The sequence below is a fragment of the Cyprinodon variegatus genome, unplaced genomic scaffold (assembly GCF_000732505.1).
Source record: "Cyprinodon variegatus isolate N-32 unplaced genomic scaffold, C_variegatus-1.0 Scaffold703, whole genome shotgun sequence".
In the NCBI taxonomy this organism is placed as follows: Eukaryota; Metazoa; Chordata; class Actinopteri; order Cyprinodontiformes; family Cyprinodontidae; genus Cyprinodon; species Cyprinodon variegatus.
The window spans coordinates 374,911-388,736 of NW_015151156.1; the positions used below are offsets into that span (position 1 = coordinate 374,911).

Genomic DNA, 13,826 nt, shown 5'->3' on the forward strand with positions numbered 1-13,826 from the left:
CAGATTCAATAAAACTCTGCAGATGCTCAGAAGAAATTAAGAACAACACATGCAGAATAATATCTGAAGGCATGGAAAGCTTAAAACAGCTTTTACTTCATAGTAGACCAAGGCCTTTGATCGAGTCTCAATTTAACCAAAAACTGTGAAAAACTGTAAAAACGAGTCTCTGGATGTTGTCAGAGAGCAGAAAAATCCCGCACGTGACATTACATTCTCTGTCACTCATTCACTACAGTACATTGTTCATAATAAACAGTATTAGTCAGTGATGAGCAGTAAATGGAGAGCTCAGTCATCATTAGTTTGCATCAGCACTGACACATGAGCCGTTTCATAACTTCGGATTCTCACCTCTGTAACGTGTGGGTTGGTTTGGCATTTTGCTCCCACTGTGGGAATATCTGAGCGCACTCCAGAGAAAATACGAGATGACAAACTGCAAAATAAACTATTCTGTACAAAATAAGGAGAATTAAAGTGAATTTAAAGAGCGATGACAGAAATAGAAACAAATAAGTGGTTTTGTTTGCAGTTTCTCTAAGAATGAATCAGGAGGTTTTAAAAGGAGCAAGAGCCTGAAATAAGAACCGGATGTATAAAAAGAAAGAAGAAGATGTGGTTCCTGCTGTGAATCATGTCTGTTGTATCCCAGCAGGCAACAGCTTTATGGTTGGCGTCCCGGCAATGCAGCATGTTTGCATGCTGATTTTATTGTTTCTGTAGTGTATGTGGCTCTGCTCTGTTCACTCAGAGTTTTCATTTTCTGAAATGTAACATCAAATCAGGTGCTTTGCTTCAGATTTTACAAACCATACTATATGATATATGAATTCAATCCTTTCTGCAGTAAGGCTGTGACTGAATGATCAAAGTGCGGCGCAGCGGCCCTTTACGGTTCTCTAAAATGCAATTTAAAACCCCAGAAATCTGGATGACACAGTACAGCAGTGGCTCCAATAAAATTTTATCACTAAACATTAGTAATATAGATATTAAATACTGTTGGATACCTGGCTGTAATGGCTAATTTTGTAAAATGCACATTTCTAAGTCCTCAGCTTACAAATTTAGAATATTAATGAAATGTTTATAATGATCCCAAAAAATCAAACAAGAACTTAAATGAAAAAGACCTGAGAAACGAGTGGAAAACATTAAGCATCATCCTTTCTTAGATCCTCATCATTTGTTGTCAGTTATAGTATGGTATTTCTGTATCCTTTGATAATATTAGATGCTCCACATATTGTTCAGAAACATGAGCTAATTAATTGTGCATTAGTGATCCATTTCTTTAATATTGCATCTTTGAACAACCAATAACTGCGTGTTTAGAATCGGCATTGAAGAGACTCACTGGGACCAGTGGATGTGTCATATATTCCCAGTTTGTGTCAACATGTAGAATTGGATTGGCTGCAGAGATGGTGACAATGTGGTGAACTGAGGACCTCTGAATGCATTTTGTTACTTTAAATGTTTTTTGTTTTTTTCTTAGCTCAGATAAAGGTCTGTTCTTCATGATGACCCTGGAGATGCTTGTTTGGGTAAACCTCCACCAGATTTCTTGCAGACTGAATAAAAGTGGTTAGTTAGAACTTAAAATTCAGAATCTGGTCAGCAGTCCTCTCTGGTAGAAGTACCCTGCAGTCCTGTTCTAGTAATGATCAGTCTCTGCCTCGGCACACAGTCGCTTTGCAGAGTGTGCCCAAATATTTTCTCTAGGCCTTTTTTCATCGTGACTCACCATCAGGTTATGGGGGAGCAGTAAAAATGGCTTATTTTGTCACAGGTTCCTGTGGCTTGTTGGTAGGCTACCCTGAGTAACACACTGCATCTAATCTGACCAACCAAACTGAACATAAAGGAGCTGTAGTTTAATGGGTATGCGGTTTTCATATGGCACAGATCCTGGTCAGGTAACTGTCGTATCATGATTTGATGCATTTTTGGATCAACAACAAACTACAAAATATGAACCAATAATTATGAACACATCCGGGGTGCAGGGGCATAAGGTGGGGCACTTCCATCCCCCCACTGTTGCTCTGTTATGGAGCTAAATCAGTCTCAATTTTCACTAATACACATATGTGATTCATACATGCACGGTACAAGTACAGGATTGAATGTAAGGAGAGAGGTGACAGAGTAAACTATGTAATACATATTACCAAGGGTATGCTGGCCTGACACGGTATGCTGAGCTGACAGAACACCGGAGCAGAGCAAGTAGTCATCCCATGTGGAGTACTTTCTTGTGATTGGCTTATACAAGGGAGCTCTGTGATTGGTTGCAAACCATCCCTGTGTAAAAACAAAAGTGTAAAATCCACACACAGATGTAGTGAAGTTTAAAGACCACTGGTACTTTGTAATTTAATTCATAACTGTTTATGCACCAGAAATACTTTGTCAAATCATGTGCTGTGCATGTGTGAATCTTGTATGCTTGCATTAATAGTGCTGTGTGTGTGGATCTTGTACTGTGCATTTGTATTTGTGAAAATTTAGACTGATTTAGCTCCATACTCCGTTGGACGTCTTCTAGCTACATGCTGTCATCTGTTTGTTAATGAGCCACAGCGGCGTACAGACATTCCAGATTATTTGGGAGCACTTTAGAACCATTCACCCACCTGCTCCCAAGTTTTTGACAAATTGAAAAAATTGGAGTTGTGCGCATTGATATACTTTTTTTTAAATAATTTAAATTTCACACAACAGTTCAAGCGCATGGATGTTTCTTTTTTTTATCATTTACTGTAAGATTAGAACTTTCATTGTAATGTTTTCAGTACAACACAAATTATTTATCACTCATGGAGTTTCTGCCTTTGCAGTTAACAGTAATTAAAACGTACACCAATTGTTACTTTAACTTATAAATTCAACAAAAAGTAAGAAGGAAGCCCTTATATTTTGTTTTTGTGTCCAAGAATGTTTCTAGACAAGAATAGTTGAAAAACAGTTAAAGAAAAATAGACCTTTGTGTTCTAGATTAGCATGGATTTGGATTTCTACAAAGATTAATCAATGGCATAACAAAAGAATACATGTTTACTTTATTTTTAAACAGATTAAGAACAAACTTCTGAACAAAGTTATTTTGTGGCGTTTTTTTCAGTAAAAAGGGGTCGCAGTTGCTTTTGGAAAAGGTAAAGAGCTGCAGATGCTCCCTGGGTTTGTCATCTCCCTGCCAATCCACATACCTTTCAGTGAAACATACCTTAAAACATGTCTAAAAGGAAATGAATGCTGGCGATGAAATGTAACAAGTTCTACACCTGACACATGAACCACCTCTCTTCTTCTTTTCTCTCTTCCAGACACGGACATATTTGGGAAGCCGCCTTGCTATGAGGATGCAGTCCTTATGGAGGACCCCCCTCCCCCTTACAGCGAGGTTTTGGCCGACCCACGAGGAGGAACCTACCTGAAGCCCATCACCCTTCGGGGAGCGCCACTGCCGTTGACGTTGAGGGATGGCCGGAACCCATTTTCAGTCCTCACGTCCGAGACCAGAAAGCCCCCAGTGGCGACGGTGTTCCCAGACCGGGGTTACTCCTCGCTGATTCGTCTGCCTTCATCCCAGCGCTGGGACTCGTTGGGTCATCTTCTCTCCAACATGGACCTGAACCATAACAGCCTGACCCCGCCAGGGGCGCGGTCAATTCAGGCTGCCACTGCTGCCATGGCAACAATGCCACGCAGGGAGCTCAGAACTCTTCGTGAGAATCTGCAAGGTGAAACAGGAGGACTTCAGGGGGATGTACAGAGATTTCCGGGAGGCTTTCAGGGTATTCACAGACTTCGAAATATGGAGCCTAGTTGTGGCATGCCGACTGCCTTCCCTCTGCTGGGTCGGAGCACCGCTGTCTAATCATCACTGGGAAAAATAACCAGCAAGATGGACTATGATATATTCAGAGACAAACTTACTTTAAAGCTAATAACTGCTGCTGGAAGTAGAGATTTCACTCCCCATGGATCTGCAGATGGGGTCAGGAGGACAATTATTTTGAAGGATAACCTGCAACCACATCAGGAAATAAAGCATTTTTAAACCAGTGTTGCTGAACCACAGTAGTATTCTGCCGTCATGTTAGAGGCTAAATAAGTTTGGAGGAGAGAGAAAAAGCCATAATGAAGTAAAGATGTGCAACAAACTAGCAGTAAATCCAACCTCCACGGTCTTCATTTCTATCTCCACCTCCTGTCTCATTCATCCCTGATCTCTGCTTCTGTCTCTGAGCCACCCATTGTATGGGCCTGCTGTTGCTATGGCTCCGGAGAACTGCCTGTTCGCTTTATCTGCTCCGATTTTTTTTAACACTCAGCTCACAGCATGCATCTTCTCGAGGACTGTGAGAATCAAGACGTAAGAAAGGAGCACACGGTGACCTTCAGTGGGACCCGGCCATCGTGTTTGTGACACCGAACAGGAGGCCAAGCTTCTTCTTAGACTGAAGTTCAGCTAAGCACAATCGGGGGAAAATCTGATTTTAGTTTTGTAACTTAATGCTTAGTCATTTTCAGTGCCGTCTTGACCGTCAGTAAAGATTTGTTTTTAATCACAACATGACGTCAGGTGGATCTGTGATAAGAAAATTACCTTTTTCATGTACAACCGTGAAATATCACAAAGGCCTTTTCTTGTGTAATAAAAATCTCATCCAACAGTGGTTCTTTCCTTTATTTAAAGACCATAAAAAGAAGAAGCTGGTTAAGTAAATTTTTACTTTGACAGAACTGAATGCAAAAGATACACAAATCATTCAGATAGAGATCTGAATAAATGTTTTTACTTGAACCATTGTAATCTGATCAACCAAATATAGAAAAAAAAAGTAGATTTATTTTTTTCTTAATCAATGTAAAACTAAAGAAGCCAATAACCAAGTTTAATGCACATGATCTGTAGGATGCAGTTTTGAGGTTTTACTGTAACTTTGATATAATGCTTTTCCTTCACTATAATCATCCCTGAAATGGTATTTTGCTTGATTTATGCATGTCTGACTAATCCTCTTTACACATCTTTAACCAGGAAGGTTTTATGTGAGGTAGAGTGCGATGGTTCCAGCTTAAAGTTGAGAGGAAAAAGGTCTTTTAGCAGCTAATCTGCACAGTGACAGCAACTTTTTGTAGGTTATATTTAAGTCACGAAGAAGTTTCATGATACCTTGGTTTAATGAAATGGGTGGTATGCAGACCGACTGGGAGAAACAGGTTTGCTCTAAAGGCAATATAGTTTTTGAAAGAAAACTAGGTTTTATATCAAGGTAAGGCTGTAGTGCTAAAATATTTATTTCATCTTACCTGTCAGGGTTGGTGGGTATTGTTGTGGACCCAAATGCAGTGCTGAAGAGGCAGAGATGATTTCTTGGAAAAATTTAATGAGGAAGTAAAAATAGAAAATCCATAGTATGGAACTGATTGACAAGAAAACTCAGGAGAGGAATTATCCAAAGGAATAACAAGGATCCTGCGCTGAGTAACTGAACAGGAAACCATGGGAGGACTAATTAGCTGATAGGGAGCAGGTGTTGATGGAAGTAACTAGAAGGATAAAATAGGAAAGGAAAGGTCATTAGGGGGCAACAGAGAGTAAGCAGAGGAAGCAACAGGATGTAAAAGTAACTAGAAAAGAACTGATATAAGGCTAAAGGGGAATAAAATAACTCCAAAATAAAGAATGACCAATGGAAAAACTAGAGGATAAGAGAAGGGACTGGAGGTAACTGAAGCCATGGAAAACATAACCTAAGCTAAGAGAAAGAATAACTATGAATAAAACTAGACCAAGGAATATGACAAAAAATGTTAAGAAGAGATAAAAAGTAAGACAAAAACCAAGAATTCAAAAATTAAATAACATACAACACAGAATAACATAAAATAAAGCATAACCAAGAACTCAAAACAGAAATGTAAACAGAACCAAAAGGACAAAAAAATAAGATCATAACACATGCCTATGCCTATATCTGACTTTGGAAGGCCTAAATATAAATATATGATCTTTAAAAAGAAAACAGAAATCAGAGGTAGGATATATTATTCCTTGAAAATGTTATCCCCTTAGGTTTTTTTGTTGCATTTTTGTCACACTTGTAGGATTTAATAAATATTTATGCGCATGTATTCCATTTTTCCATTATGTGCTCAGTATTAAGCTAATTTTCATTTAGTTTTAACTTAGAAGTTAAAACTTACAAGAGTACAGTGAAGGAGAAATTAAGGACAGCATTAATTAAAGTTAACATCATGCAAAATCTTAGAAAAACCTCTCAAATACTGATAATGAAATCTGACATGGCTGTCCTCTTAATTTCAGCTGCTATGACATTTTTTTCTTCTTCTATCAGTTTCTATGCCATTAAGTCATTAAACCAATCCGTACAGATTTTACTTGTGATAGGATGAGGGAAAGAAAACAACAGAAAAACACACCAGCCTCAAGAAGAGCTCAGTCAATACGTGCATATATAAGAGTGAACCTACAGTATGATGATTACACAATAGTGTTCAGAGTTGTATATACCTGCAGCTGCAGCTTAGTATTTAGTATTAGTGTGCACCATGGTTGATTCAGTTGTGTGAAGGGATGTGACATTGTGTTTACTCTTAATTCTCTGAATTGCCTAACCGTGGTTTTCAGACTCGGCCCTCAGGTCTCATTGTCCTGCATGTTTTAGGTATTTTTGTACCTTCGCACAGCTCACTTAAATAAATGGGTGGTTAACAGGCCTCTGAAGCACGCTGTTGCACTGATCTCTAATCATGTAGTGGATCGCTGATAGGCTGTTGGTAGAACACAGGGCTGCGAAGTCACCAGCTGCCATATTGGTACACCCTATAGGCTGGTCGGAATGTAACCAATACGTGCACTACAGCATCGAACAATGATCCATCCATCCATCCATCCATCCATCCATCCATCCATCCATCCATCCATCCATCCATCCATCCATCCATCCATCCATCCATCCATCCATNCATCCATCCATCCATCCATCCATCCATCCATCCATCCATCCATCCATCCATCCATCCATCCATCCATCCATCCATCCATCCATCTTTCAGGTTAGCAGCTTCAGTAGGGAGGCCCAGACGTCCCTCTCCCCAGCCCCTCCGGGGGAATCCCCAGGCCATCCAAGAAACATAGTCCCTCCAGTGTGTCCTGGGTCTCCCCCTGGTCCTCCTCCCGGTGTGGCGTGCCTGGAACACCTCACCAGGGAGATGTCCAGGAGGCATCCTAACCAGATGCCCGAGCCACCTCAACTGGCTCCTCTCGATATGGAGGAGCATTGGTTCACTCTTGTAGGAGGGGCCAAAGATGTCGGGTGCAAAGTTTAATGGGTGGCTGTCGAGGGCGGGGACCTTGGCTCTTGAACAACAATGACGTTCTCTATTTTAGGGGGGGGCTTAAGACTTTTAAAATAAAGATAAAGTCATCAATTTGACACACACTTGCTGTTTCATAGCATCAGTAGATTACTTTAATTTATGGTAAAAAATTAGGCACATCACATTTCATATTCAGTATGAGGTCGATGAAGTATATAAATCATGTAATATAACATATTATACAAATCAATCACAACAAAATTAGTGTGTTAATTGAGCACAATAATATTGTAGTCAGATATTAAGAATATTATGCATACACACACCATCTGATGATGTGCCAAAAGTGCTAGTTGATTATTTAAATGTAATATAAATGTACTGATTACATTGTTATGGTAACTACATTACATGCATTTTAATGACACAACTCTGTGAAAGTAGGGAGTACCAAAATGGCTGCAGGTGACTTCAGTTTTTTCGGTCTACCAGAGATCAGCGCGCTGTTGCTGCTGAGCGAGTACAGTCACTTAATGTAGGTGTGCTGGAACAGAGACAAACCTAAAAACACACAGGACAGTAGGTCCAGAGAACGGAATTTAAAAACCATTGTCAAACAAACATTTCCCTAAACATTCATCTACCTGACCCAACGTTGACTTAATTTAAAAGTCAGAATGATTTGGGAGTTTCCATCTAAAAAAGCTCTGCCTGAAGTGAAATAACTGTTAAACTTTCCTGTACAAAGAAAAAGAGGCGTTTGGAAGAACTTTTCAAACCTACAACAGAAGAATCCCCTGTTGATTTGCCCTTTAAACTGATCATCAGTAATGATGGGCAAATTCTAAACCACAAAGCTATATTTGACTTCACAGCCTCAGCCTGGAAGCAACAAACAAAGCAATTTGTTTAAATGTCACATGCTCTCAACCCCTCATCATGTCCTGCTGCCACAAAATGATGCTTGTAAAAAGGTTTTCATGAGGGTGAAGAGGCTCAGCGATAATAATATCACAGACAGTTATTATGAGAAAGTAACAGGCAGCAGGATGTCGAGATGGGACTATGCTGTTGATTAGAGTGACATTTTGCCATTACAACATCTGCAGTTTTTAAGTTAGTATAAAAAAAAAATCATCTGCTAAATTAACATATACATTTGACAGAATAATCTTTTTATTAAAGTTACAACAATGTGTGCTTTTAGAAAATAAAGTTAGGAGACTGCAGGTTGGTTTCCTTATTTCATACCCAAGTGTTGCCATTTTAGTCCATCATGTTTTACCATTTAGTAACGTGTAAATAAACCATGTGCTTACCAACAACTGCATATCAGTTTTTTCTTGGGCTGTACGTTGTTTTGTTTAAGAATCACCCAAATACATAGTAAAAATGATAATAGCATAACCATATTTTACAGTTTAATTGTATATTAATTCCTGTAAAGGTAGTTATATCACATCCACTGAGTTGGATCAAATTACCTCTGTAAAAAATTATCTTAAATAACCCAAAAAACTGTTAGAGGTCTGTGGTCTCACGCCGCTACATTTCTTCCTTGCTCTTTTGCATCACACAATGATAAAACGATTCTCTAAAACAGGATGAGTCTCAAAGGAACTAGACTTTAATCTAAATAAAGCAGAGGAATGGTTCCAGAGATCAGTGCCGAAGCTTTTGCCAGATAACAACAGGGTCGTAGAATTAACAAAGAGCATGCTTAGGCTTGAGAATGTTCAGTCTAGGCAACTGGAAATGAAGTTTTCTAAAATAAGTTTTGCCTCTTATCCAAGAGGCTTCTTCACTTCTAACTGGGAAGAATCAGGGGGGGACAAAAGAGCACAGAATCCTGGTTACATTTGTTTTCATAATCCATGACACAACCCAGTAAGGAGTTGTGCACTCCCTCAGATGTAGAAATGTGTCACCATGTTCTACATCTGAGCACATGGTGGCACACATAGATTGAGTCCAAGAATATCTAAGCTAACTAACAGTTTCTTAAATAATTCCAACCCATTAAGTACATCTGTGGCAGACATAAAGTCTATATAAACGATCTAGTTTTTCTCCACTAACTGTTTTCTACAGCTCTAACCTGTTGCTCCATTTAATATTTAATATTACCTTTGAACAACTTTCTGTTGGGAAAATCATCATTGGTCCAACACAAGGTTCTATTTCTACATCACCTTTCAGGACTTCTTGCTTTTTGCAGATGATGTGATTCTGTTGGTTTCTTCCAACCACAGCTTTGAGTTCATTGGCGCGGTTTGCTAATGAGTGAAAAGTGACTGTTGCCTCCTTTGAAGCAAGAACAGGAGCAAAGGAGGCATCGGACTCACAAAAAGCCCTGGATGTTGCTCTAAAACAGAGCCACGACTAGCATGTGCACTTGGTGTTGATGGTGCTGCACTTCCTGCGGCAGCTGAAAAAAAATTCAACCTGCCAAGGACAATGATGGTGCACTTCTACTCTTCCATCACTGAGTTCATCCTAATCCCCTCCATCACCATCTAGTACTCTGGTGCCACCCCCCAATGACAAGGGGGAAATGCAGCATGTCATCCGGTCTGCAGAGAAGGTGATTAGCTGCAGTCTTCCATTTCTCCAGGATCGGTACAGCTCCAGGATTGGCTAAACCCCACACCAGCCACAAACTGTTTCAGACACTTCCCTCTGGCAGGAGGCTGCGATCCATCAAGACCAAAACCTCATGCCAGAAGAACAATTTCTTCCCATCCGCTACCAGCCTTAGCAACAAGGTCCAGAGACCCCTGTGACACTGATAGTGCCTCTCTCCCTCTCCCCCTTCAGGACCTAGAAGCTACACCAACGTAGCATCTCCAAACCTCTTGCGTTACATTAACTCACAGTCTACTGTGCATATAGTAGATAGCTATATACTGTATACAGTATATTGTATTTTTTTAATACTGTATATAGATAAAGATTCTGCAATATGTATATGTATCTAATTTATCTGCACCATCAACACCAAGTCAAATTCCTTGTAAGTGCAAACTTCTGAAAAGTCACCTTGTCAGGAATGAACTAATCTGCTTAACACGTTATTGGTCTTATGAAACCATAAAACTGTCTCGCACATTGCCTCTATCATGTTCCTAAAGTGCTTGAGTTCCCTCTTCTCTTTTGTTTAAACCGAGAAAACATAACATCTGTCATAAAATACAGTTTCTTCACCAGAGCAGAACACTTTCTGTAAAGCAGGGTTTTTCCATCTTTTCTTGAGCAGCTAAAATAATTGTTTTTCTTAACCCTAATCTCCTCATGCAGCAGTGATCATCGACCAAAACAGAAATGCACCAGTGTTTTCTAATGTTGGAATATGATGCTAAGATCTCTGCCACTGAATATAGTGCAATATAGAATATTTTCTTTATGTGTTCATTTTTAAAGTGGATTTCCATATCTATTTAGGGTAAGGGCACAATACTTTGTCATGATTACTATTTCTAATCAATTTACAGTTTTTTTGGGGTACTATACAGATATATAAAACAAGCAGGTCTTAACTAAAAAAAAAAAACAGAATATATGTTTAGATTAAAGATTGACTTCTTGTGTTTACACAAGCACACGATTTCAAATCTGCTGAGCTTGCTGTGCAAGAAAATGTAAAATATACAAGAAATATAACAGGAAGTACTGCTAAAACATAAACTACATGGTAAATAATGTAGATATTGGTTTAAAAAGTTCTTCAGATTTGGAAATTTTGGAGGAATACATAATTTTGGAAATTAATCAACAAATCTGGTAAAAAAAAAAAAAAAAAAAAAAAAAAAGAAGGTAAAAACGAAGTTACTTGCACTTTTTTTACTTGTAGCTACTTGAGGAATTTGTGGAATAACTTAATCATAATTGTGAGTTTAACTAGTTGGAGGTGTTGCTAAACTTCTCTGCTTCCCTGTCCTGCTCATAAAAGGTAAACATTATAAACCCACCATTCATTTTCTACACTATTTGGAAAACAACACTAATGTAATATAACAAAAATATGTTTTTTTTCTGATTTTCTGATTATATTACTACTAAATGAAGTGAAACACATTGTTTTTGTTGCTCTTTGTTGGTTCTGCTATACACCTGAAGGTGGAGTGCAACCTGAGATCAGCATGATTCTCTGACAAAAGTCAGGCATTTTAGAGACAGATCTGCACCCTTTAAATGATGCAGATTATTATTAGTACAAAACGTAAATAATTTAGCTGAAGTAACGAGAAAAAAACAGGGAAGTGTGTTACTTAATATATTTTTATGAAGAAATGGTTATATTTCGATGCCTATTTCAGCCTTGGCAGATGGCCGCTCACACTTAGCCTGGGTCTGCTGGAGGTTTCTTCCTGTTAAGGGAGTCTTCCTCTCCACTGTTGCTGCATGCATGCTCGGTGTGAGGGATTGCTGCAGAGTCAACAATAAAATACAAGCAAATATCACAGGCTCATCCAGAGTGAGCCAATCCTCCTCCTGGTTTTCCCTACATAGGAAATCTTGAAAAAAATCTGACTGTTTGATCTGGTTGAATTGTCTCTGGAATGAGATGACATGTGCTGTGAGTTAGTGTTATATAAATAAACTGAATTGGATTGAAGAGGGCATTCTCCTTAGAGGGCATTACTGCAGTGCAGGTCCAACAGGCAGTACCTTCTTATGATATAACTATGGCAGATATTTCATGTTCTGGACAGAGTTTGTCTTTAGATTTGCAGTTCCTGAGTGATCTGAGACCAACTTTCTACCAGATGATTCAAAACCTTTTCACACCTTCAGAGAAATGTCTCTCGTCCTTGAGGAGACAGAGAAAGCGAATTGAATTCAGTAGCTCAGAGAAACATTTCACCACTGAGTCAAACACCTCAATGATTCACCTTTTAAGGATAAAAAGAGACGGAGGAAACAAATTCATGCACGAGTGTTTCCATAATTGAAAATGTGTCCTTAAGTAATAAAAGGGTCTCCTTAAGGGTAAGAGCACAAAGTCTGTCTTTTTATGCCAGGATGTTTTGATTTTGATTTGGGTATTTTTCCAATATGTTTTAATTTTTTTATGACTTTCTTTGTTCTTTTTTGGACCGGGCTAAATGCAGCCATATAAACTACACTCATGTTCACTTCAGTGCCTTATATATCAGGACATTATAAACAAATTGTGCAATCTTTAACAGGTTCTAAAAATAAAGTATGAATTTACTCCAATGATTTCAAGAAATATAAAATTTTTGGCTACTGTAGATGGTGCCAAGATGGAGAAACTTTGTGGAAAAACCAGCTTCGAGCCCCTTTTGGAGAACAAACTCTCAGTAATATTTTAGTCAGGTCCTAGCAGTCTCTTACTAGGGAAGGATTTTCACAATTTTTTAAAAGACCTGCTCTCTCCACTTAAAAAAAAAAAATGCACATGCACACTGCTGAGAAGAAACACCTGTGCAAGAGCAGAGCATGCACAAGCCCATTTCTACTTGTTCATGCTCTGTTTAAACGTTGCTGTTATCATACAGTAGCTCATACAAGTTTACTTTGTCCAAACGTCCGCCCTAAACTCCTCAACCACTATATAGAGCGGGGACTATATAGTGGACTTTATAGCAAACTCAGTTAACTGACCGTATAGACAGATTATCACTACTTTTAGCTGCCCGTTGGGCACGTAACTCCTCCTCCACCACACGGTGCCTGTGCAATCTTTGTTATTAGTCGCCACTGTTGGGTAGCAACAGTGGGCCGCTGCTACAGCAAATCCCATAATGCTTTGCAATGCTCTCCACGCAAAGCATTATGGGATATATCTGTCTGTTCTGAGGCATTTCTCTTCTTCTCATACACCTTGTAGACATTTTTCTCTTACGAAATTTTTCAAAGAACTGTGGTGAGAAAGGTGAGCTTCAAGTAGCTCACCAGATATACGCCTGAAAGTGTGCATGTGCAGAAAAAATGGCTAACAGAACGAGCACGTAGGACGGCGTTACGTATGCATACTAGCAGACTGATTGACAATCAGGAGGACCACTTATTTTGATGATCCACCCGCAAAAAAAACAAACATCCTTCATTATAGCTTTAAGAAGGAGCCGATCGCTCAATAATGTCTAAAAGGTGTCTGAACGAGCCCCCTTCATCATCTAAACCAGCTTTACTTCCAAATGTCCCCACTTTGCAACTTTCATGAAATGTAATATGGAACCTGCTTACTGAGGCCTGTAGATTTTGGGATAAGGCCTTTTAGTTTTTTTTTTTTGGTTCTCTGATATGTAGGGATTTTTCTAGGTAACTAGTTATGTCTACTTTAAGAACTTTTTGAGAAAAATATCTACTTTTAAAAGTAGATTTATTGCATCATACTTTTTACTTTTACTTGGTTCTGCTGGAGGTTTCTTCCTGTTAAAAGGGAGTTTTTCCTCTCCACTGTCGCTACAAGCATGCTTAGTGTGAGGGATTGTATTTGA

General features: G+C 38.9%; 1 protein-coding gene across 2 annotated transcripts in view; it reads left to right on the forward strand.

Annotated features, from left to right (window-relative positions):
* prr7 (proline rich 7 (synaptic)) overlaps positions 1 to 4,675 on the forward strand; it is a 31,641-nt gene extending 26,966 nt beyond the window's left edge. For both annotated transcript variants that reach the window (XM_015394676.1, XM_015394677.1), the window contains exon 3: positions 3,333 to 4,675. In XM_015394676.1, the coding sequence (XP_015250162.1) occupies positions 3,333 to 3,886 (554 nt within the window). In that variant the 3' untranslated portion in view covers positions 3,887 to 4,675. The remainder of the gene's footprint in view (positions 1 to 3,332) is intronic.
* Positions 4,676 to 13,826: the final 9,151 nt, after the last annotated feature.